Here is a 19,416-nt window from a genome sequence, read left to right on the forward strand (position 1 = left end):
GCCGCTCTGCCTTTCCTCCTGTAGGCTGAATACCAGTCAGTGGAGCAGTGAGCGCACCACGCATTCGTCCAGTCGCCTCGGAAATGGACTCAAGAGCACGAGAATAGACTCCAGCACACAGACGGTTGCACATGTGAGGTCTGAGGAGCAGAATGTGATGCGGATAAAAGAGTTGCATCACAAGGAGAATAGAATCTGCCACAAGACGGAGTGAGATCATGGTTTATTCCCGTTTTCAGTTGTCTAACAGCTGAACTGGATTGCCTGCTGCAACGGTTAATTGATGAGTCGATCGGTCGCTTGACCAAGAACCCATCAACAACTCAATTGCTATGAAATTTGAGGCGTTAGTGTAATTACTTAAGTAATTTCTTAAGTCCTTTATTTTCCAGGCTCGGCTATAGCTTCCGGGACAAATGACGTATGTCAAATGATATTCATTGAGCTCAGGGGAAGTTAGAAAACCCTTAATATACGCAGGTCATATATAAAATCTTAAAATCAATGCAAACAATAAACAGGTAGCCAATGCAGCGTGATTAAAATCTGTGTGATGTGGTCGAGTTTTCTTGAAACAGTAATAACCCTAACAGCATCATTGTGTTGTTGTTTTTTGCCAGAAAGTAAACAAGGCAGTTCATGCCCCCCAGACTGTAACAGTAACCTCTTGTCTCGCCTCCTCCTCCACAGCATCATAAATGGCTTCGCCCTGCCTCTGAAGGCCGAACATAAGCAGTTCCTGGTCCGGGTCCTCATCCCACTGCACACGGCAAAGTCCCTTTCTATCTTCCATGCACAGGTCAGTGAGAAAACCCTCTGATAGAACCCTAAGATCATCTTTTCTTTAGAGGAATCTACCATTCTTTGCTGTAGTTTTTAGAGACTCCAACCCTCCACCTGCTGTAGTGTGTGACTGGTTTCACTGGCTCCTGCGCTGTAGCTTCTATCCCGGGGGTTTGGTTCTGATCAGCATCAACAAAATCTGCTATTCTACAAGACTATTGGTCATGATTTGTCTCTTTGTTTCATATAACGTTTATATGTATTTATAAGTATTCACTTAACACCTCAACAGTGGTGGATGATGGTTTCTTCAGTGTGTAACATCCACCACTAGGAGGCAGAGTTGAGTCAGATAATGTTGCAAAATATGCATTTGTCTTTGAAGTAGATAGTGTGTGCCTTTTGTGTGATCAGGATGGTGCAGGGACGCTATCTATTGTGTTAGTGTGTGTGTGTGTGTCCTTGAATTTGATTTATGTCACACAGTATTCGATTATGCAGAAGGTTTGCTCCTCACAAACTGGTCTGTGGTGTGTGTGCCCGTGTGTGTTTGTGGGTGGTAGCGTGTTTGAATATTCTGGGTCTCAGCATCACTGTGCCCTACATTTCTCCTCCGCATCTCCTTTCCAGTGGTTCACACACATACATTAGTCACTCACACACACACACACGCTCAGTTTGACAGGGTCACGGGGGAAACGGCGCTCGTGGACGGCAGTGCTGCGCTCAGTAGGTGCGGCTGCGCAGGAGTGACCCACTTCTGGATCTAAATATCAAAAATTGAACATCACACACGCACCTTCTCATAATCTTAAAGGTTTCTCAGAGCTGTGAAACAGACTTGAATCCTCCTTCCTGTGGCCTGTGAAGGGTTTTCCAGTTTATGTTCATATTACGTTATTATAATAACAGCTGTTAGAGCCGTTGAACCACAACATGGTTACAAATCATGGTGCCAAATGAAAAAGCAATAGAACTTTTGCTTGTTTCCTAAGAAACTGACAAACATTGCCTTAATGTTGATAGATTTTATTTTCCAGGTGAAAACCATAGACGGTGTATAAAGATGGACAACAGGACTTTTCCTCAAAAGGGAAACCAAAGCAGAATGTGAACTAGACAAAAAAGTCAAAGGAGCTACATGTCAAATAGATGTTTGCTTCTGTTTAAGTGTTGAATTGGTTACAAGATACTATAAAAAGGAAGTGAAAACATCCTGATTGACAGCTGAGACTGACTCACGATTGGTCAAACCTGTATATTGCTGGGATGCTGAAGGCCCGGTCACACAAACGTGAATGCTTCAGTGGGGAACCTCTTCTGTTCACTTCCAACCTGTGAGAGTGAGGGAGTGAATAAAATATTTCCTTCCTGTGGCGAGGCAAATCTTTGTTGAACTTTGACCTGCGGTATTTACTAGTTAAGGGACAATACAGTGAAGTTCATGAATAACCATGTTTGTACAGTACCCGATAAAGTAATAGAAAGAACTGTAAAAGGCTACAATGACTTCATCTCCGGAAATAGAGTTTAATTTGAAATGTCACCTTGACAAATCAATATTGGTAAAATCTCAGCCTTTAAAAAAACGTTGGCGTCCATAATCCTCAGCCTATTGGCCCTGCGCGCCCACAAAGCCCGTCCTGACAATGGAATCCAACATCATATTTACCCCCAGCCATTCCTCTAATGCCTCGCCAATGCCTTAAATAGTTTCACCGCACAGCACCTTGATTTTAATCCTCGCCTTTTTCCTGCTTTACTTTTTATTCAAGGCTGACACCCCTTGCTTTCACCGCTCCCTCCGTCCGTGTGCCGCCATTATCACGTTGCGGTGTGAGGGAAGGACGGGAAAGTTAGGTCGGGAGCAGCCGGAGTGTAGTCGGCGTAGAGAGGTGCGCGGTATGAAGGAAAGAGGAGTAGGAAGGTCCAAAAAGAGATTAGATGTGAACGACCAGAGAGACAGAGACAGACGATGGAGCTGCAGGTCAAGAGAAAAGGAGGCAAAACAAACAAAGCCCATTGTCCCAACAACCATCGAAAGGCTGACGGTGCACTGCCTGTCCTGTATATATAACACTGGAAAATCCAGCCTTCTTCTATTTTAATAAGAAATAATCATATTTATCAAAGAGTCTTAAAATGAACTGTAAAAAGGCAAAGGTATAAATAGGACCGAAGAGAAAAGACAGAGGCAGAGACAAAAGGTCTAAACTCTATCTCACATTGCCCTTGAGGGACTTTGTGTGTGTGACATCACTCCTTCCGAAGTAAACACACGCACACACAGTCTCCGTCGCCACGGTGCCTTGCTCGCCACGGCAACCGGCCCTGGGCGAAGGGGGCAACCGCAAAACACACACATGCACACACACACACACTTTCGCAGAAAAGTGGGAAATGATTGCAGATCATAGGGGAGACAAGAGGTGATGTAGAGCGAGACACACACACACACGCATGTGTGCCTGCACGCACACACACACACACATACATACGCTTGTGGCACACACACATATCTCGTTGGAAAACTTGTCTCTCCGATCTTTAGCACTGTGTAATCCTGAGGGATAACTGCTAAGATCCCCTTTGTCTCTTTGACAGCTTTAGGGAATGTGTGTGTGTGTGTGTGTGTGTGTGTGTGTGTGTGTGTGTGTGTTTGCACTGGTATGCATGGTCTAACCTCACCTCCTCTATCCTTACAGCTGGCCTACTGTGTGGTGCAGTTTATGGAGAAAGATGCTACAGTCACTGAATATGTAAGGCTGCACAACAACACACTTGCTAATCAAATTCATATGACAATTCTGGTTTGTTTGTGTCTGGTTTTGAACTTTATTTTTGTTATGCCCTTTGGACAAAAGTCAGATGATATCATAGAAGTTCCACAAACCTCTGCACTAAAGGATCTTTTTTATACAAACAGTGGGTCTAAGATGTCACTTAGGTATAATCTCTTTTTTTGGGGGCCCATAACTTCACTGTTTCCATTAAATTACTTGGTAATTCACTGTATACTGTCTGACCAGCAGGAAACCGATACAGTTAGAAACTACCTACCTCTGAGGGAGGAAGCCTCTGATTAAACCACAGCTCATTTTAACCCTTTAAATAGTTCACATATGTCACTCTGCAGGGTAGAGGTTGAATCAGAGTATAACCTACTTCCTAGTTCATTGACATCAGTACAGTAAGAATGAGAGTCAGTACAATGAATAATGGAGATGCTGCAAACAGATGCCAGCCAGCTGCCCTGCTTGGCTAAAGGCTGCAGCGTTTATTTAAACACTTCTTATCTCTGCAGATCATCAGAGGGCTGCTCAAGTACTGGCCCAAAACCTGCACGCAGAAAGAGGTGAGGCAGCTGATGAAATAAATCACTAGGGACATCTGAACAGTTTGATTTTGATTATTGCATTGTATTAATTGTGTGTTGGTGCGGGGTGTGTGTTTAGGTGATGTTCCTGGGGGAGATCGAGGAGATCCTGGATGTGATCGAGCCGTCTCAGTTCATCAGGGTCCAGGAGCCGCTCTTTAAGCAGATCGCAGCCTGTATCTCCAGCCCTCACTTCCAGGTAAACACTGCATACACCCCTGTCTGCATTCAAACCATGCATGAATATATCTGTGAGTGTTTTCTAAAAATATGTGTCATGATACAGGGAAATTATCACGAAGAAAGTGACACAAATCAACTCTTATCTATGTTAAACATGAACTGTTTTAGGATTATTAATTGATAACAGTAACCTAATCCCTCCATGTTATGTCTGTGTGTGTCTGTGTGTATAGGTAGCGGAGAGAGCCCTTTACTTCTGGAACAACGAATACATCCTCAGTCTGATAGAGGAGAACTGTCAAGTCATCCTGCCGCTGGTGTTCGCCACCCTCTACAGAGTCTCCAAGGAGCACTGGAACCAGTCAGTGACACACAAGGACACAAACACACCCATTAACACAACTCATGACTCCATTCACAGCTTTGTCTTTGGCTACTGGTCGGTCTGGGTGTAACCTTGAGCTGTATCACTGCTGGGATGGAAAGTAACAAGATTATAAAGCCCTCCCTGTTGACCATCTGTCCAATCAGACGAAGAAATGGGTTTTATTATAAGCTCTGTTCAGGGCGATCTGCAGACATTTATTCTTTTAATGTATTTTGATCCTGTATTTAAATTAAATAAACAATACTACCATGGAAAAAAACACTATTACATATAGTATACCAACAAAACGATCTGGAGTATCAGTTGTACTCATTTTGGCCCCACTCCTCCACAAAATGTAATTTGTTCTGTAGTTCTTGTGTTATCCTGCTGAAGGTTAAAACATGAGCTGCTTGGTGGAGGTCATAAGTATCACATTAGTGTATTATGTTATTATGCATTGACATGTTAGAAGCCTTGCAATGTTCCAATCTAATATTCTTTATACGGCTGAGTTGTCTGATCAACATCACTGCATTATATTTTATTTGCAGATCATATTTTTTGGGGGGGAGGACAAATTTAAATCTACTGGAGTAATTTATAACATCAGAAGGATGTGGAGGTGGTGTTATTTTTTCACTTTTTAAGTATAAAAACTAGAAATACTCAAGCAAAAGTACTTCAAATTCATCTTGAACAAATGTAGCTAGTTACTTTCCACCAGTACTCATATGAAGATTGTTTACTATTTACCTTCGCAGCTGCATCAGATTCCTCTTAAGCCTCCTATTAACTAACACTAAGCTACACGAGTACAATCCAGGTGTCTAGAGTACACATACTATTGCCAATGGGTCGGTATCTCACCTAACCCACAATCCCATGGGACAGACGACCAATCAGACTGATTATGTTGTGTCTGTCCCTCCAGGACCATCGTGTCTCTGATCTACAACGTGCTGAAGACCTTCATGGAGATGAACAGCAAGCTGTTTGATGACCTCACTGCCTCCTACAAAGTGGAGAAACAGAAGTGAGCATTACTCACTCGCTTTGTGTGCACGAGTGTGTGTTTGTGTGTGTTTGACAACAAGAGGCAGATGCTGGAGGCTCTTCAGTCCTATGTTCGACGGTGTTTGTCTCATTATCCCTCATATTACATTTCATATTGTAACCATGTATCACTTAGGTCATCTTTTTAACACGCACCACATCATGATTCCACTTGTTCCAACTCGAGACATTTGATACTACTGGGGAATAATGAAGGAGTGGTTCAACATTTAAGAAAAATCATATGCGCCTTCTTTCTAAGAGTGAAATGAGAAGATCTTTTATCTGCTCAGTAGGGAGGTGTCCAGCACACGCCCACGTGCTGGCAGGGGGATCTGTCAATTGAAATCTATTACATATCCCACGCACCCGTAAAGACCTGTGGTGATAGTGTTTTTGAGGCAATAGCACTGAAGTGGTGAGTAAGCAATGACTGTTGATGACAATAAAAACATTTCCGAGCTCGAGGCAGAAGCATCTCCAGAAAGAGGCTGGCGTAATGTTGTCACGCCACACTGGCTGTGTGATGTTCAGGGTAAGAGGAAGTGTTTCGGTTGGTTAAAATCGTCATAATCCAGAAAAAAAGGCATCTGTGAGGATTACACCACCGCTCTACACATGCAATGGAACCAAGCCTGGCCAAACACACGTCACTGTGCCCGGCTGATGGTCACCAGGAGGAATTTCAGCATTTAAAGAAACAACAAATGGTCCTTCATCATCCTTCTGTGCCAGTTTGAAAGAAAGCAAAAGAACTATAAACATTTTGCCTCCCAGTCATTGGCCTCATCATTAGCTTGTTCATCAGGTTCCCTTCCGTACTCTTCCTACCTCTTCTCTCTTCATCCCTCTCTTCTTCCCTCCTCCAGAGAGCTGAAGCGAGAGAGGGAACGCACCGAGCTCTGGCGAGACCTGGAGGAGCAACAGGAGCGCCGCATGCAGATGCTCACCGAGGCCGCCCGGAACCAGCGTAACCTCCAGGAGCGGGGCGAGAGAGGGGACCCGCCGACCCCGTCGTCCCCGCAGACGGCCCACTCCGACCAGCCCGAGCCCAAACCCAGCGGGGCCTCCACTGGAGCCGGGGAAAGCGCCACCTAGGTGCTGCTCCGCGGGGATTGCGTAACACAGGGGTCAGGGGGGGACAGGGAGAAGACGTGAAGTTGCTGGTGTGTAGTGATGGGGGACAGAGAAAGGTACCAAACAAATCCTCTCTTTTTCTATCTTGCATCATCGAGTGCACAAACTCAGTGATCCAAGGTAGAAAAAAAAAAGCAAGACGTACCCTTTTTTCCGGACAGAGTTGTGTGAAACTGGTTCACTTTTTGCTGTACACACATCATGTCGCAGATCAGAAGATGAATACCGTCCAAAAGTGCAGACCGTCATTTCAAAGTCACCGCTGGTTGATTCAACTGCAGGGTCGGTGCCGAAAACGGTAAACTCTGGCCTGCTTCCAAACCTGCCTCGAAACAAGAGATGAGATTTCTCTTTTGGTGCAAAACTAACCGACTTCAACACGCGTCTAACTTGTCCCCACATTTAACCAACCGAGTCTGTACTGTGGCCTCGTATTTATCTTTTGCTCACAGATGCTTATTTCATGCGTGGATAGCACAATACATTAATACACAAAAGAAGCAATTTCACACAAAGGTCCCAAAACTGTTGCCGCGCAGACCAGACATACACACACATACACACTCAGACACACACAAACCAGACTGATACTTGCTGTAAATATGAAATAGCTACAGAGTGTATCCAGGTCAAACAATCTCACACAAATTGATTCATGCACCAAAATATCTCTCACACACACACACACACACACAAACACACACACAGTCCATGTTGACTCAACTTCTGGTTCTGGCGCTAACTCCGCTCCCATTCTGTCGGGTCCCACGAAAAGGTCCAACCGATGAAGATGATGATAATGATATAAAGTACAATAATGTTCCTTCTTCTTACTTGTTACTCTACTACTACTACTCTACTCTACTCTAAGTACTACTGATGATGATGATAATGTTTTTATATATATACATATGTCTCTGGATATTTCTGTAGTGTATTAAGGGAGAAACACTAGTGTAGCAGATACCACGAAGGGGGAAGGCCGGCTCGAAGTCTGATCTCACATCACATGTTAAATGTACGAGGCCATAATGTGGGCGCTGTAATTCAGTGGCCTTCCCCTATAACAGACCTTAAAGAGGCGACTGGATTTGTGGTGGCTGCTTTTCTTTTATTTTGAAATGTTCGATGCCCATGGTGGTGGATGACCTGCGTTAAAAAATCCCCCCAAAATTCCAAGTTTGAAGAACAACACTATACATATCTTTTTCAAAGCGGTTTTCTTGCCAACAAAGGGAATCTTTTAATTCACCAAATCACGTTGTGAGGCCTTGCGAAGCCAATTGTTTTAGATTATTTCATTTTAATTCTTGCTTTCTTCACGGAGGGGGCTCTTTTTGTTAATGTCGATCAGCGCGAGACAGAAATAACGTCATCTCAGTCGGCTGCTAGCAGACCTCCCGGCATTTTGGACCCGGCACACGCCATTTAGAACGTCTATTTCTAAATGGATAAAACTGAAGACAAGAGACTGCGAAAGAGTTTATCTCTATAGACGTCTCTATGCCTTCTCATTAACAACATTAATGGCATTCTGCAGGAAACTGTTGGAAAAACTCGGCAACTGGTTTGCCAAGGCAAAGAAGCGTGCACAAGCCTGAAGTGGTGCTCATGAAGGAAAGTAAGCTCGTGCCATAAGTGGTCTATTTGTGTTTCCTCTTCTTCTTCTTTGCCTTTTATATGGTGCTATGGTTAAACTTTTCTCTGTAGCGTATACACTGAATCACAGCGCCTCAAAGGGGAGACATCATGTTGACGTGACAGTTGGCCTGCCCATTTACCAGTCCGTCTAACATAACCGTAGTTTAACAGCGCCCCCTGCTGTCGATCAAGATTTTAAATCACATCGACGCAAACAACGCAAACAAAAGGATGAGGACCCACTACCAAAAACAACATTCCACAGCGCCTCTTCTGGTCAAAAAACTTTAAAAGCGCTCCTTTAATTTGGGTGTTTCCGTACACAAGGAAACTTTTTTCAGAATGTCTTGGTTAAGCTGAAGTTCAGATCACTCCAGCGTACAACCAAACAGAATCCGAGCAGATTAGCACGTCTCGCACAACATGGCGGCCACCAGAGGACGAAGGACGTGCACGACGCGCGTCTCAAACCAAAAGAAAAACCACCACAATCCAGTTGGATCTCTGAACCCAGAGCGTCTGCGTGTTCCTTTCGGCTCAGCAGACCTGACGCTGCTAGATGGCGACCATGATGATGATAACTTTTTCGGTGTGAACCAACAAAAAATCTGTTTATTCTTGTCTGACTATTATGAAAGAGCGATGGGGTAAGAAGAGAGGGTGGAAAAAAAAAACAGAAAAAAATTATTTTAGCAATATTTTCATTCTTTCAGGATAATCTGTGTTTCTCGGGGGCTAAACAAGAGGTGGGTGTCACACTCGCACGTTTACCCCCCGCACTCGTTTTTACTCCTGTTGCGTCCTTGATATTCACATTGTCTTAAAGGTACTTTCTGTGTACATTTATTTGATGAAAAAAATGATTTTCGCTTTGTAATTATGTTGTTTATTTTTTGGGTTTTTGTATGATCTTGTTCATTTTGTGTAAAACTGATACTGATGCTATTTATTTTCTATTTGATCAGGAAATGTAACCTTATTTGAAGATGAAGGTCAGGTTGTGTATGTGCGCATGTGTGTGTGTGTGTGTGTGTGTGTGTGTGTGTGTGTGTGTGTGAGTGTGAGAGTTAGAGTGTTGGTGTGTAACCAGTGAGTGAGTCGGCGAGCCGTAGATGTGTGTAGATGGAGCGATAGGGAACGATCTCTGTCCTTGTCTCCTTCCTGAAAGACAGGGTTTGAATCCGAATGTATCGTTAAACTAATCGATTGTTTTTTAATCGCCTGAGACGCAGAGGCGCCCGTCGGCTGCCTCATAAACCAAACGTTCAAAAACTCTTTCAGACCAGCAGTTTTATCCAAAAACGCTCACCTCACATCACGCCTGAGTCAACGAGGTTTTTGAAATCCATTGAAGTGACAGCCCTCAGTTTGGCATGCAACGTTTTATTTAGCTGTTAGTCATCGATTCAGAAGTTCTTATCATGCACCTTTTAAGTTTGGTTGACTCATTCTGGTGATATCCGGCTGTGGTAACACCTAATCTGCCACTGCACCCTCATCCACAAGAGGGTGCTATTCACAACTGTTTCATGCTATTTGCAGGTATGTAATCCATCATGCAGGTTACGACTTTTGTCTGTTTTCTCGAGGTACCACATTGATGTATGCTGATGGATTAGGTGTAACCACAGCCTCATACCAGTGAACACCTCCAAACCCACGTCTGTAGACACCGTAAACCAAACCTTTCCATTTAGTTGGATTTCAATAATTGTTTTGATTCAGGCAGCAACAAAAAAAAAGCTAAAAAAAGAAAAAAACACAACCGAAAGAGACAAAACGTGACCTCACTGTCATAAAACTGAGCTTGTTTATATTTTCTTTTGGCTAAAGCTTATTCACAAACCCTCTTGATTGTTATTGTCAGTCAGTCTGCTGACTCGTGGGGGGAAAAACTGAACCCCAGCTCCCACTGTTTTAGAAATCTCAGTGATATTGAAATCAATAGTAGGCCTAATCCTTCAGCTCTGGCATTCCGTCGTCCATTTTAGAGCCACTCCAGAACAAGAAGCAAGAGAGTAGAGAGTGGGCGTAGAGAGATCTGGTTGTCCAATCGCGTCAGACGACATTTTCTTCCTTTTTAAAAACTTTAAATCGGAGAGGAGGTGCGAGTGGATTCGATGAATACAGCCGGTAAAGATTAAAACGCAGTGGAGAGCGACAGAGGAATGACAAGACAAAGTTAAACCCAATAGAATGGCAATAAGTCAGAGCAACAGTAACAATGGAAATGTGATGTTACCGAACACCTACAACCGCATTACGTAGCAATTTCACTCAATTTCTAGATTTGCACTGTCTGCCCAATGGTCTGTGTTTGTTTTGATGAAGAAAAAGCTTAGGGAAGATGCAGGAGAAGAAGAAGAAGAAGAAGAAGAAGAAGAAGATGTATATTTTGGGGACCAACACAATGGTGTGTGTGTGCGGGGGGGGGGGGGGGTTTGAATGTAGAGAGGCTTACTACTGTAGTAACATTACAGGGGATGTAGAATGGAGGGGGAAAAAAACTATGTGCTAAAAATGAAACTTCACTTTGAGAAAACACTCAGAGTCTGTGCTGTTTTATTGTGTCACACTTGTTTGTCTCTGAAGCTGAGTATTAACCCGACCTCTCTTGATCAGGGGCTAGGGTTAGGGGTTCATCAATAACTTATCAATATTTGTATTACTCAATGTAGTAAGAACATTTGTTGTGTCTCAGTTCAGCGACTGCATCCCTTGGAGGATGCATTTGAAGGTTGATCAACAAGGCCTTCCCGTTTTGAAGGCCCCTTCAAATGCACTGGACAATTGCGTCTATGCGTCCAACCAAGGATGCAGCCCCTGGAATGAGCTAGAGCTTATATAAAGGTTGATGACATGACCGCTCCCTGGAAGTGAAGCCAAACTGTCTTGCTCGCCACCTGGTGGTTGCTGGATAGGTCATTAAACCAGCTCCTCCTAGTTAGAGGATGGGACATGGAACCCCCAAAAATATTCAAATTACAAATCAAATAAATGACGGTTCTTATCACATTAATATTTATTTAAGTGTTTTAGACAACAATACAGCAACTGTATAATGCTGTTTTTTTTAAGGTCATAGTCAATATGTACCTTTGGTGTAATTAAATGATTTCATAGGTTTTAATTTACCCAGTAAAAAGGCCTTTCTTCTGTTTATTCATTTACAAGTCCTTTGTCAGATGAAGTGTTAAGTCAAGTGCAGACCTTCCTGACATCATTGGGTGTCAACTAGTTGGATAAAGAACTACACACACACACACAAACACACACACACACACACACACACGCTCATGCAGAGAGATACAGGCCGGGGTTAAGAACACATAGACAAGCATCAGTATTTTCCAGGGAGTATCCATTATTTCTGGCTTGGGGTCTCTAATGGTATTTCATTGTAATTGCTATGATGTCAGCGTGTCCGTCCGCCCCACTGGCCTTCTAAAAACAATAACAAGGACAGATTGGTTCCATTCACTGGCTCTTTGAGCAGAGAGAAACACACACAGGAGTCCAGCAGCTCAAACCTCTGCGAGATCTTCAGCCGAAAAAAGGTGAGCGGTGTCTTTTTTTTATTCAACATCCATTCAGATACAACAACTAATAACTTAAATGAGCAACGTAACATTCATTTGAACAGACTTTGAAGTGACTTGGCTGTCAACGTGATTGTGAATAGACTATTTTACGTGGAATGAGTGCAGTTTCGTAGCCTATAGTCCCAGTGAACGCTGTGGTGAGAGTGGTGCCAGGGCTGATGTAAGGATTCCACATCATTCTGTCACCAGGAAGCATTTAAACGTGAGTGAGACGTTCTGCAGTCTCCAGTTGTTTCAGTGCAGTTTGAGTGGTCTGTGCAGAATAATGGAGCCGACGTCTCCGGCTCAAACACAATGAGAAAAACTGCTGCTTTTCAACAAAGCGACCTTGAGTTACTCCCCTGTCAGATTCAACAGGGTTTTTCATTCAATCTTGCTTTCTTTCTTTTGGAGGTGTAACTTTTGACCGTTCAATTTGCCAATTAATACATTTTACAGTGTACTAATCGGGGCGGCTGTTGGCTGCAGTGGCCAAAACAGTCACTAGAGGGAGGTGTGAGTTGTGCTGAATTCCACACTGTATAATAACCATCTTCTACAGATAGATTATCAATATGTAAACATGTATCTATTTTTAGAGATCAGCCTGAATAACTGTGTCCGTTTATGTCATTGATTCACAGCAACAGTGTTATTTCAGGCCTAATGGTTTTAATTCTCTTTACTTAATATTGATTTCGCCACTAACAACGTTAAGATATTTAAAAACGATGATTGATCATGTGCAGCTGATGAATACAAGACTATAATATGTTTATAACTGATTAATTTCCTCCATCAAAGTTACTTAACCCTCTTTCTCTATTTCTCTCCCCCATCCTCCTTACCCAGCATGCATCTCCACCCTCTGCCCCTCCCCCTCTTCATCCTCCTGGTTGCAGAGGCAACCGTGATGTGCGTTGCCGTGACGACAGCGCTCCACGGCTTCCGAGGCTGCGCCGTGCGAGAGTTCTCCTTCGTGGCCCAGAAGCCCGGCTGCAAGGGCCTACGCATCACCACGGAGGCCTGCTGGGGGCGCTGCCACACCTGGGAGGTACCAAAACAGACACAACATGTAACCACATACACACACACATGAACTCACACAGTATAGAGGCAGAGCATCTGTGCCACTTTTTTCCGTTTGCTATTTCTGAAAGCTTCCATTATCCTGGACGGATGAGAAATCGGATGAATGATTAATGACCCAGGACTCAACCCAAACCATAAGGAGGCTGATGACCCACTCCCAGCCCCGACCCATATGCTACTGTCATAAAAGATACTCACAGCCCTCCGAGTTGGGGGAGGGTGGGCCTTCTCTTACTGGACGTGTTCTCGTCTGCAGAGATTCGGATTTCACCTCAAGAGTAATTGAAAAACCAAGTTTAGTGGGTCAGGAGCGCCGTCAGACTCCATGTCTTCGGAGGAGAAAAGCTCTGAATCAGCAGCAAGTGGAGATGACTCACGGTGGGAACGTCAGCGTTGGTGTCATCAGCGCGCTTCACTTACAAAACAAAGAAACAACCTTCTCAACAGTCACTTTCTACTTCTGGGGGCTTTCCACTACATTTAATGATCTGTCTCAGGGGAGTGCGAATAGAAATTCTCAGGGTGTAATGATCGTGAGCTTTGAAATTCACCTCACAGGCCCCCAAAGCAAGAAACTCAAGGCCCACTTGCTCGTTGCTCCCCGGGATTTCAAGCACTTCTTACAATCTTGGGAGGGGTTAGATGCAAAAAGGGAGGAGAAAGTAACTTGGCCTCAAAACATTCACACAAAAAGTGGACAAATGTTCGATAGAGCGAGAGAAACTGATGACGCGTCTGACAGAGTTGGATGCTGCATCGTTTCTGTAACTAACAACATCCATGCAACCTGGAGTAATTGGATGGTGACGGGTTTTGGGTTCTTTTAAAGACTTATAAGACACACAACGGTCTAAATCCCCAGTTTAGAACAGATATTTTACCTTGAGATCCTCGAGCAGGGATCTTTAGCCCAGATTTTCATCTGAACCTTAAGGGGGGCCGATCTTTTAAAATATAAGCTCCGAGGCTCTGGAACACTCTGCCTGCCTGAAGAAAACACACTTTTATTGTACCTGATTTTACCTAATTCTAGTTTCTATGATTGTAATGGGTGGTCACGTTTGATTTGATTTATTTATTTAAACTCTTATAACTGCTTTTATATTTTTGTATGTTATTTTCCATGTAATTTTAGTATTTTTATTTGAGAAGCACTTTGTTGCTTTGTTTTGAGAAGTGCCCTATAAATAAAGATATTCAAATGTTTAAGGGTGACGTGAACTAGCACGGAAAACAGCAGCATCATTCCTCATCATGCAGACTTGAGTTGTGTGTTTCAAGAGACCCTGCTACTTTGTTGTGTTCACCGACAATACTTTCTGGTTGTGAATTGGAGAGACGCTCTCGTCAAAAGTCTTAACCTTTAACCTGTGATCCATCTGTGTGTGTGTGAACCCTCCAGAAACCCGTGCCGGATCCCCCCTACATCCAGCGACACCACCGCGTGTGCACGTACAGCCGCAGCCGCCACATGACGGCGCGGCTGCCGGGCTGCCCGCCCAACGTCTCCCCTCTCTACCACTATCCCATGGCGCTGCACTGCCACTGTGCCATCTGCTCCACACAGGACACAGAGTGTGAGACCTTCTGAGGCGCGTTCCGCTCACAACGTCAACGACTGTTTCACTGATATGACTTTCTAGACTTTGTGAGGGCCCGATGTCTGCAGCAAGTTCCCACTTAATGACAGGGAGAGTTTTTGAAAGAAGGATACTTGAGGACTAAAGGCCTTGTGTGTATCAATACTCAACATGTGGCTGTATGTAAGAAAGGAGGAATCAAAGGATGAGAATAAAAATATCAAAATACAAGATCTGTGATCCTTTGTCATGATGTTACTAATTGTATATTGTAAAACACACATAGGTAAAGATACTTTTTTATTATGCACATGTGTAAAAACACCACATTTCATTTCATTATAGTCGCATACATTTTGTGTTTCAACTATTCTACTGTATCTGTGTAACCAGGTTACATTACCACCCAGCCACTGTGGGCAACTAGTTGAGACCCCAGACCCTCTGGTGCCCTGTATTTAGTGTGTTCATACATGAAAATTTGTTTGGGAAATTTAATTGAACTCTGAGGCTCAAATCAAAACCTTCAAATCAAGTTTGAGTTGTACTCTCAAGGTGCGTGTTATTACAAAAATGTATATGATTTGTTGACATGCAGATGACGTGGCACAAACACCATTCACAGAAAGACGTCAGTGGTGAGGTCACTGGGAACCCACAGTTTATCAGTCATGTTGTGTGTCATCTGCTATGTGTTGAAACGATACACACGGTGTTAGGCCCCATCTCTGCTCAATGGTTGTAATTGATTAACTGCATAATATTGATTGTATAATGTTATAATGTCAGGCAGGTAAGGATGCTCGAAAAATCAGCAGTATCACTGTGTGTGTGTGTGTGTGTGTGTGTGTGTGTGTGTGTGTGTGCGTTTGTGAGTAAATCATGGACATTAGCTTTTCTCCTCCCTACCGTGAGCGCAATGCATGATGGTGTAAATTGCTGGGTCAGATACCATCAACTACTTTTCATAATGCATTATAAGAGAGGCTAAATATCTCCTAACATCTAAGCGGCACTACAAAATGGTGAATTCACTATAAAGTGGAGTATATTAGTGATGAGTGAGTGATTTCAGACACGGCCTGTTTCCTGCTCCTCTGTTTGTCTGCACCTGCTGCGATGTGTCACACCTGAGCTCAATTATTCCTCCATCTTGGTCAGCTGGTTTGTTCACGTGTTGGATTCCCAAATGTTTCAGTTTTTGGGGAGGTATTTGAGTTTGGATTTTTTTTGTCACCTCCCAACTAAACCGTAAGTCTGCTTTTTACCGACCATGTTAACACAATAAGTAGCTGCAATGTGCCTTAGAGTGAAGGAAACAAGTGTCCGTGTAAAAGACAAAGCAAAAGTCCACATCAGCCTCGAACAGTTGCAGAATAGAAATTTATTGAAAATACGTATTCATCACAAACTATACAGTGCATTCTTTCTCTTCTCATTTCATTGGTTTTTCAAACATTCTTTGGTTTCATCAATAGATATTATTATTTACAAAAAATGCCAGTTCAAATTCATAAATATAAATACATGTTGTACATTCTTTAGTCTCGTGTCTGGGTTTAGTGGTTATTGCAAATGATGGAACTATGTATTTATATGACCTTGAGTCCAAACGTTGCCGATGTCGTGAATTAACATTGACATAACTGCCTCACTTGTTTTTATTCATGCTGTACAACCTGGTCCTGGAAGTTTGAGACCACTTGGACCACACTGTATTTCAATATAAACTATATATAATATGATATATAGCTCAGTATGAAAGAGTTTGAATTTGATTGAGTTTGCATCGTGCTTGAGCGTGAATGAGTGTCAATACTTTTCATTTCTGGCTGCTTATATGTAACGGTTTGCCAAGTTTCAGTTTTTTGTGATAGACTGTTTATACTGTCACACGCATGTGTGTGTCGATCAAGTTTTCTACAGAAGACGCCCTCACATCACATTTTACACAACAAAGAAAAACACAATACAATCACACAAACACACACGCACACACATAGACACAAACTTCTATCTTAATGAGGACACCAGCCCCAGCCTCAACTCATCAAGTGAGGACGAGTCCCAAGATGTCCACACTGCGTAAGGTTTATGCGTCCTCACAAAGATTTCGGTACAAGTACACACACAACACATACAGCACGTCTTTTGGGACATTCAAAAGTGGGAATTTTACATTTCAATATAAAAGTACTGGATTAGTGATCCAGAGGATCACTAATCCAGTACAGGACCACAGAAATTTCACTTGATGTGAAACTTTCAGACTCAAATGGTCTCTGTATTTCTGCAGGCGCCTCGCCATCGTTTGATGGTCTTTACAAAGACGTATGAAGGACACCCTGGTTTTGAGAGTTACGTGGTGGAACCAATTTGTTTTCAGTGAAATAAGTTAAAGGGAATTTTCTTCAACATTTAACAGAAGCCAACACAGACGGATGAAGGGCAGTTACTGGTTCAATCGTTCAGAGGGGGATTGGGGTTCTCATCCCAGTGCCACACAGCATGCTGTCATGACATGTCAGTAGCGGGACTTGCGGCACATGTCGCAGCGACACGCCTTCGCTGTCAGGATCTCTATTTCATCGTGGTGGCGACCACGAGGGCAGTCCAGGCGAACTTTGACCTGAGAGAAGAAAAGCAAAAGGGCATGAATAAGACATTTAGAAAACTTTGTGTCGTGGTGCACATCCAGTCACCTCCCTCCGCTCCTCACCTTGGCGTCCTTGCTGATGGTGCAGCATCGTGAGGCGGAGGTGATGTTGTGGGTGAAGTTGGAGGCCACGAGCACGGAGTATCGGGACGGGAAGGCGCTGGACTCACAGTAGCCCACACAGGCGTAGACTAGATGGGTGCCTTTACACGTGCTGCGGCGGTCACTGCGGATGGTCACGTTGAAGGCTGGAGAGGAAGCGAGAGGGCCAATGAGCTTATGTTTGTTTTTTGTGTTTGTGATACGGCCCAGCAATACTTTCATGAGATATTGAAGGTTGTATATAACTACTGTATATAAAAGATGGTAGAAATCATGGCATTGATTGTCCCCTGGTGACTGGTTCCATGTTAATGGTAAGGACATAGACCATACGTCAGTCAAAGTACACGTCAAATAAATCCTTCCTGGAAACGTTTTCTATGATCACTAGAAAGACGCGTTATCAATCTTTATATAGAGTCAATGGTCTCAGCAAGAACTGTTGATGATAATGTACTCAAGACCACATTACCCATAAACCCTGTCGTTCCCCATGAATAGATTTGGGGTCTGAAAACGTTGTATCCCTGTGTGCTTGTGTGTGTAACTCACGGTGAAGGTGACAGCCAGGGGTGAGGCCATCGTAGCTCCAACCAATGGGAGAGAAGAGCAGCAGCAGTGACATCACTGGTAAGACCAGCAGGCAGAGGTGTGAGATCACGCAGGGCGACATCTGAATGGCAGCCTAGAGGGTCCAAACAGAGCAATGATAAGACTACAGAGAAGTCCCAAGTTTTAACGTCTTTATACAAAACAATCATTTTAATTTGGTGCCTCAAAGACTCTCGATCTCCTGCTGCTTAACTTTGTCCTAAAAACAAAGCGCTGCCCAGAGCAACCGTCTCCATCGGGCCAAGGTGATTTCCCCTCTTGCGTGTCTGGCTGGGTGTCACTCAGCTGAGTAACAGCCGGTGTGGCTAAAAACAATAGCCAACTGTCTTTACCTTTTCAATCTGCCTCATTTAACAGCTACCTGCTGACACATGTGTACACAGCCCTCTCCGACTCGTACGAATGAGCACGGAGCTGAGAACATGACGGCAGACTCATCGGCCTATCGCTGTGCCTGGATTAAAGTCTCGATTAGGTGAAGGATCCTATGTGTGTGTGTGTCGGTGTTTCTGTGTTTTGCACATGAACGCACATGAGCATGAACACGCACACATGCATGCATGATCCTGAGTGTTCATGGATGCACGTGCCCGTGCCCCCCACCCTCACACTCTCACACTCCAGCACGTGTGTAAACAATAAAGTCATATTTTCCTGAGAATCTACCGATCCTGACCCTTGACCTCTAAAATGGCAGCTCTTTCCAGCCCAGGGAGCGCTGGGAATCGCCATTTACTCTGCTGGTATAAGAGCAAATTAACGGGTCAGGATTGTGTTTGAGTGGCTGTGAGTGTGTGTGTGAGGCCAATTAACCCCATGTCAGCCAGTGGGGGCACCGGGGGAGGGGGATATGCCCGGCTTTTTCCTCTTATGTGCCATTTCCACGCCCGGAGGTTTAGTTTTCAAGGAAAGTGGGTTGTAATAGACGACACGCCACTTTGGGAAATGACAGTAGGAGGGCGGGCATTTGAGACCACCAAGAACACACTGGAAAAGTTTGGGTTGTTGGAACTCAGAAACACCTTCTGAAAATCATGTTATCAATGCTGCCTTTAAAAGGTGTGTGCAAAAGGGACTCAAAACACGAAGACGCAAAGTTCATGTATAGTGCCTGCTGCTCCAAGATTTGGAACCGTGCATCTTAAAGATCTTAAAAACGTCTAAACATGTTTCTATAAAACCTCATCCAGGGCTAGAATACTCATGCAACCTTTCTTAAAGGAACTTTTATATATAAATTTAAACATTTG

The 19,416-nt window shown here is 43.7% G+C and overlaps 3 protein-coding genes across 3 annotated transcripts in view; 2 read left to right on the plus strand and 1 right to left on the minus strand.

Moving 5' to 3' along the window:
• ppp2r5b (protein phosphatase 2, regulatory subunit B', beta) overlaps nt 1–10,965 on the plus strand; it is a 33,466-nt gene extending 22,501 nt beyond the window's left edge. Inside the window, exons 7-13 of the mRNA XM_062384489.1 lie at nt 691–799; nt 3,489–3,542; nt 4,088–4,138; nt 4,239–4,358; nt 4,576–4,703; nt 5,644–5,745; nt 6,635–10,965. Coding sequence (XP_062240473.1) covers nt 691–799; nt 3,489–3,542; nt 4,088–4,138; nt 4,239–4,358; nt 4,576–4,703; nt 5,644–5,745; nt 6,635–6,863 — 793 coding nt within the window. The 3' untranslated portion in view covers nt 6,864–10,965. The remainder of the gene's footprint in view (nt 1–690; nt 800–3,488; nt 3,543–4,087; nt 4,139–4,238; nt 4,359–4,575; nt 4,704–5,643; nt 5,746–6,634) is intronic.
• A 2,012-nt stretch (nt 10,966–12,977) lies between these two features.
• LOC133950150 (glycoprotein hormone beta-5-like) lies at nt 12,978–14,998 on the plus strand. The gene is made up of 2 exons (XM_062384372.1): nt 12,978–13,178; nt 14,619–14,998. The coding sequence occupies exons 1-2, from the start codon at nt 12,978–12,980 to the stop codon at nt 14,805–14,807; spliced, it is 390 nt and encodes a 129-aa protein (XP_062240356.1). The 3' UTR covers nt 14,808–14,998.
• Nucleotides 14,999–17,043: 2,045 nt separating this feature from the next.
• gpha2 (glycoprotein hormone subunit alpha 2) lies at nt 17,044–18,999 on the minus strand. Its single transcript, XM_062384382.1, has 3 exons — nt 18,107–18,999; nt 17,516–17,700; nt 17,044–17,425 (listed from the first exon to the last, which is right to left on the minus strand). Exons 1-3 carry the CDS (start codon nt 18,225–18,227, stop codon nt 17,321–17,323), a joined length of 411 nt encoding a protein of 136 aa, XP_062240366.1. The 5' UTR covers nt 18,228–18,999; the 3' UTR covers nt 17,044–17,320.
• Between the last annotated feature and the right edge of the window lie 417 nt (nt 19,000–19,416).

The sequence above is a fragment of the Platichthys flesus genome, chromosome 24, assembly GCF_949316205.1.
Source record: "Platichthys flesus chromosome 24, fPlaFle2.1, whole genome shotgun sequence".
Taxonomy (NCBI): Eukaryota; Metazoa; Chordata; class Actinopteri; order Pleuronectiformes; family Pleuronectidae; genus Platichthys; species Platichthys flesus.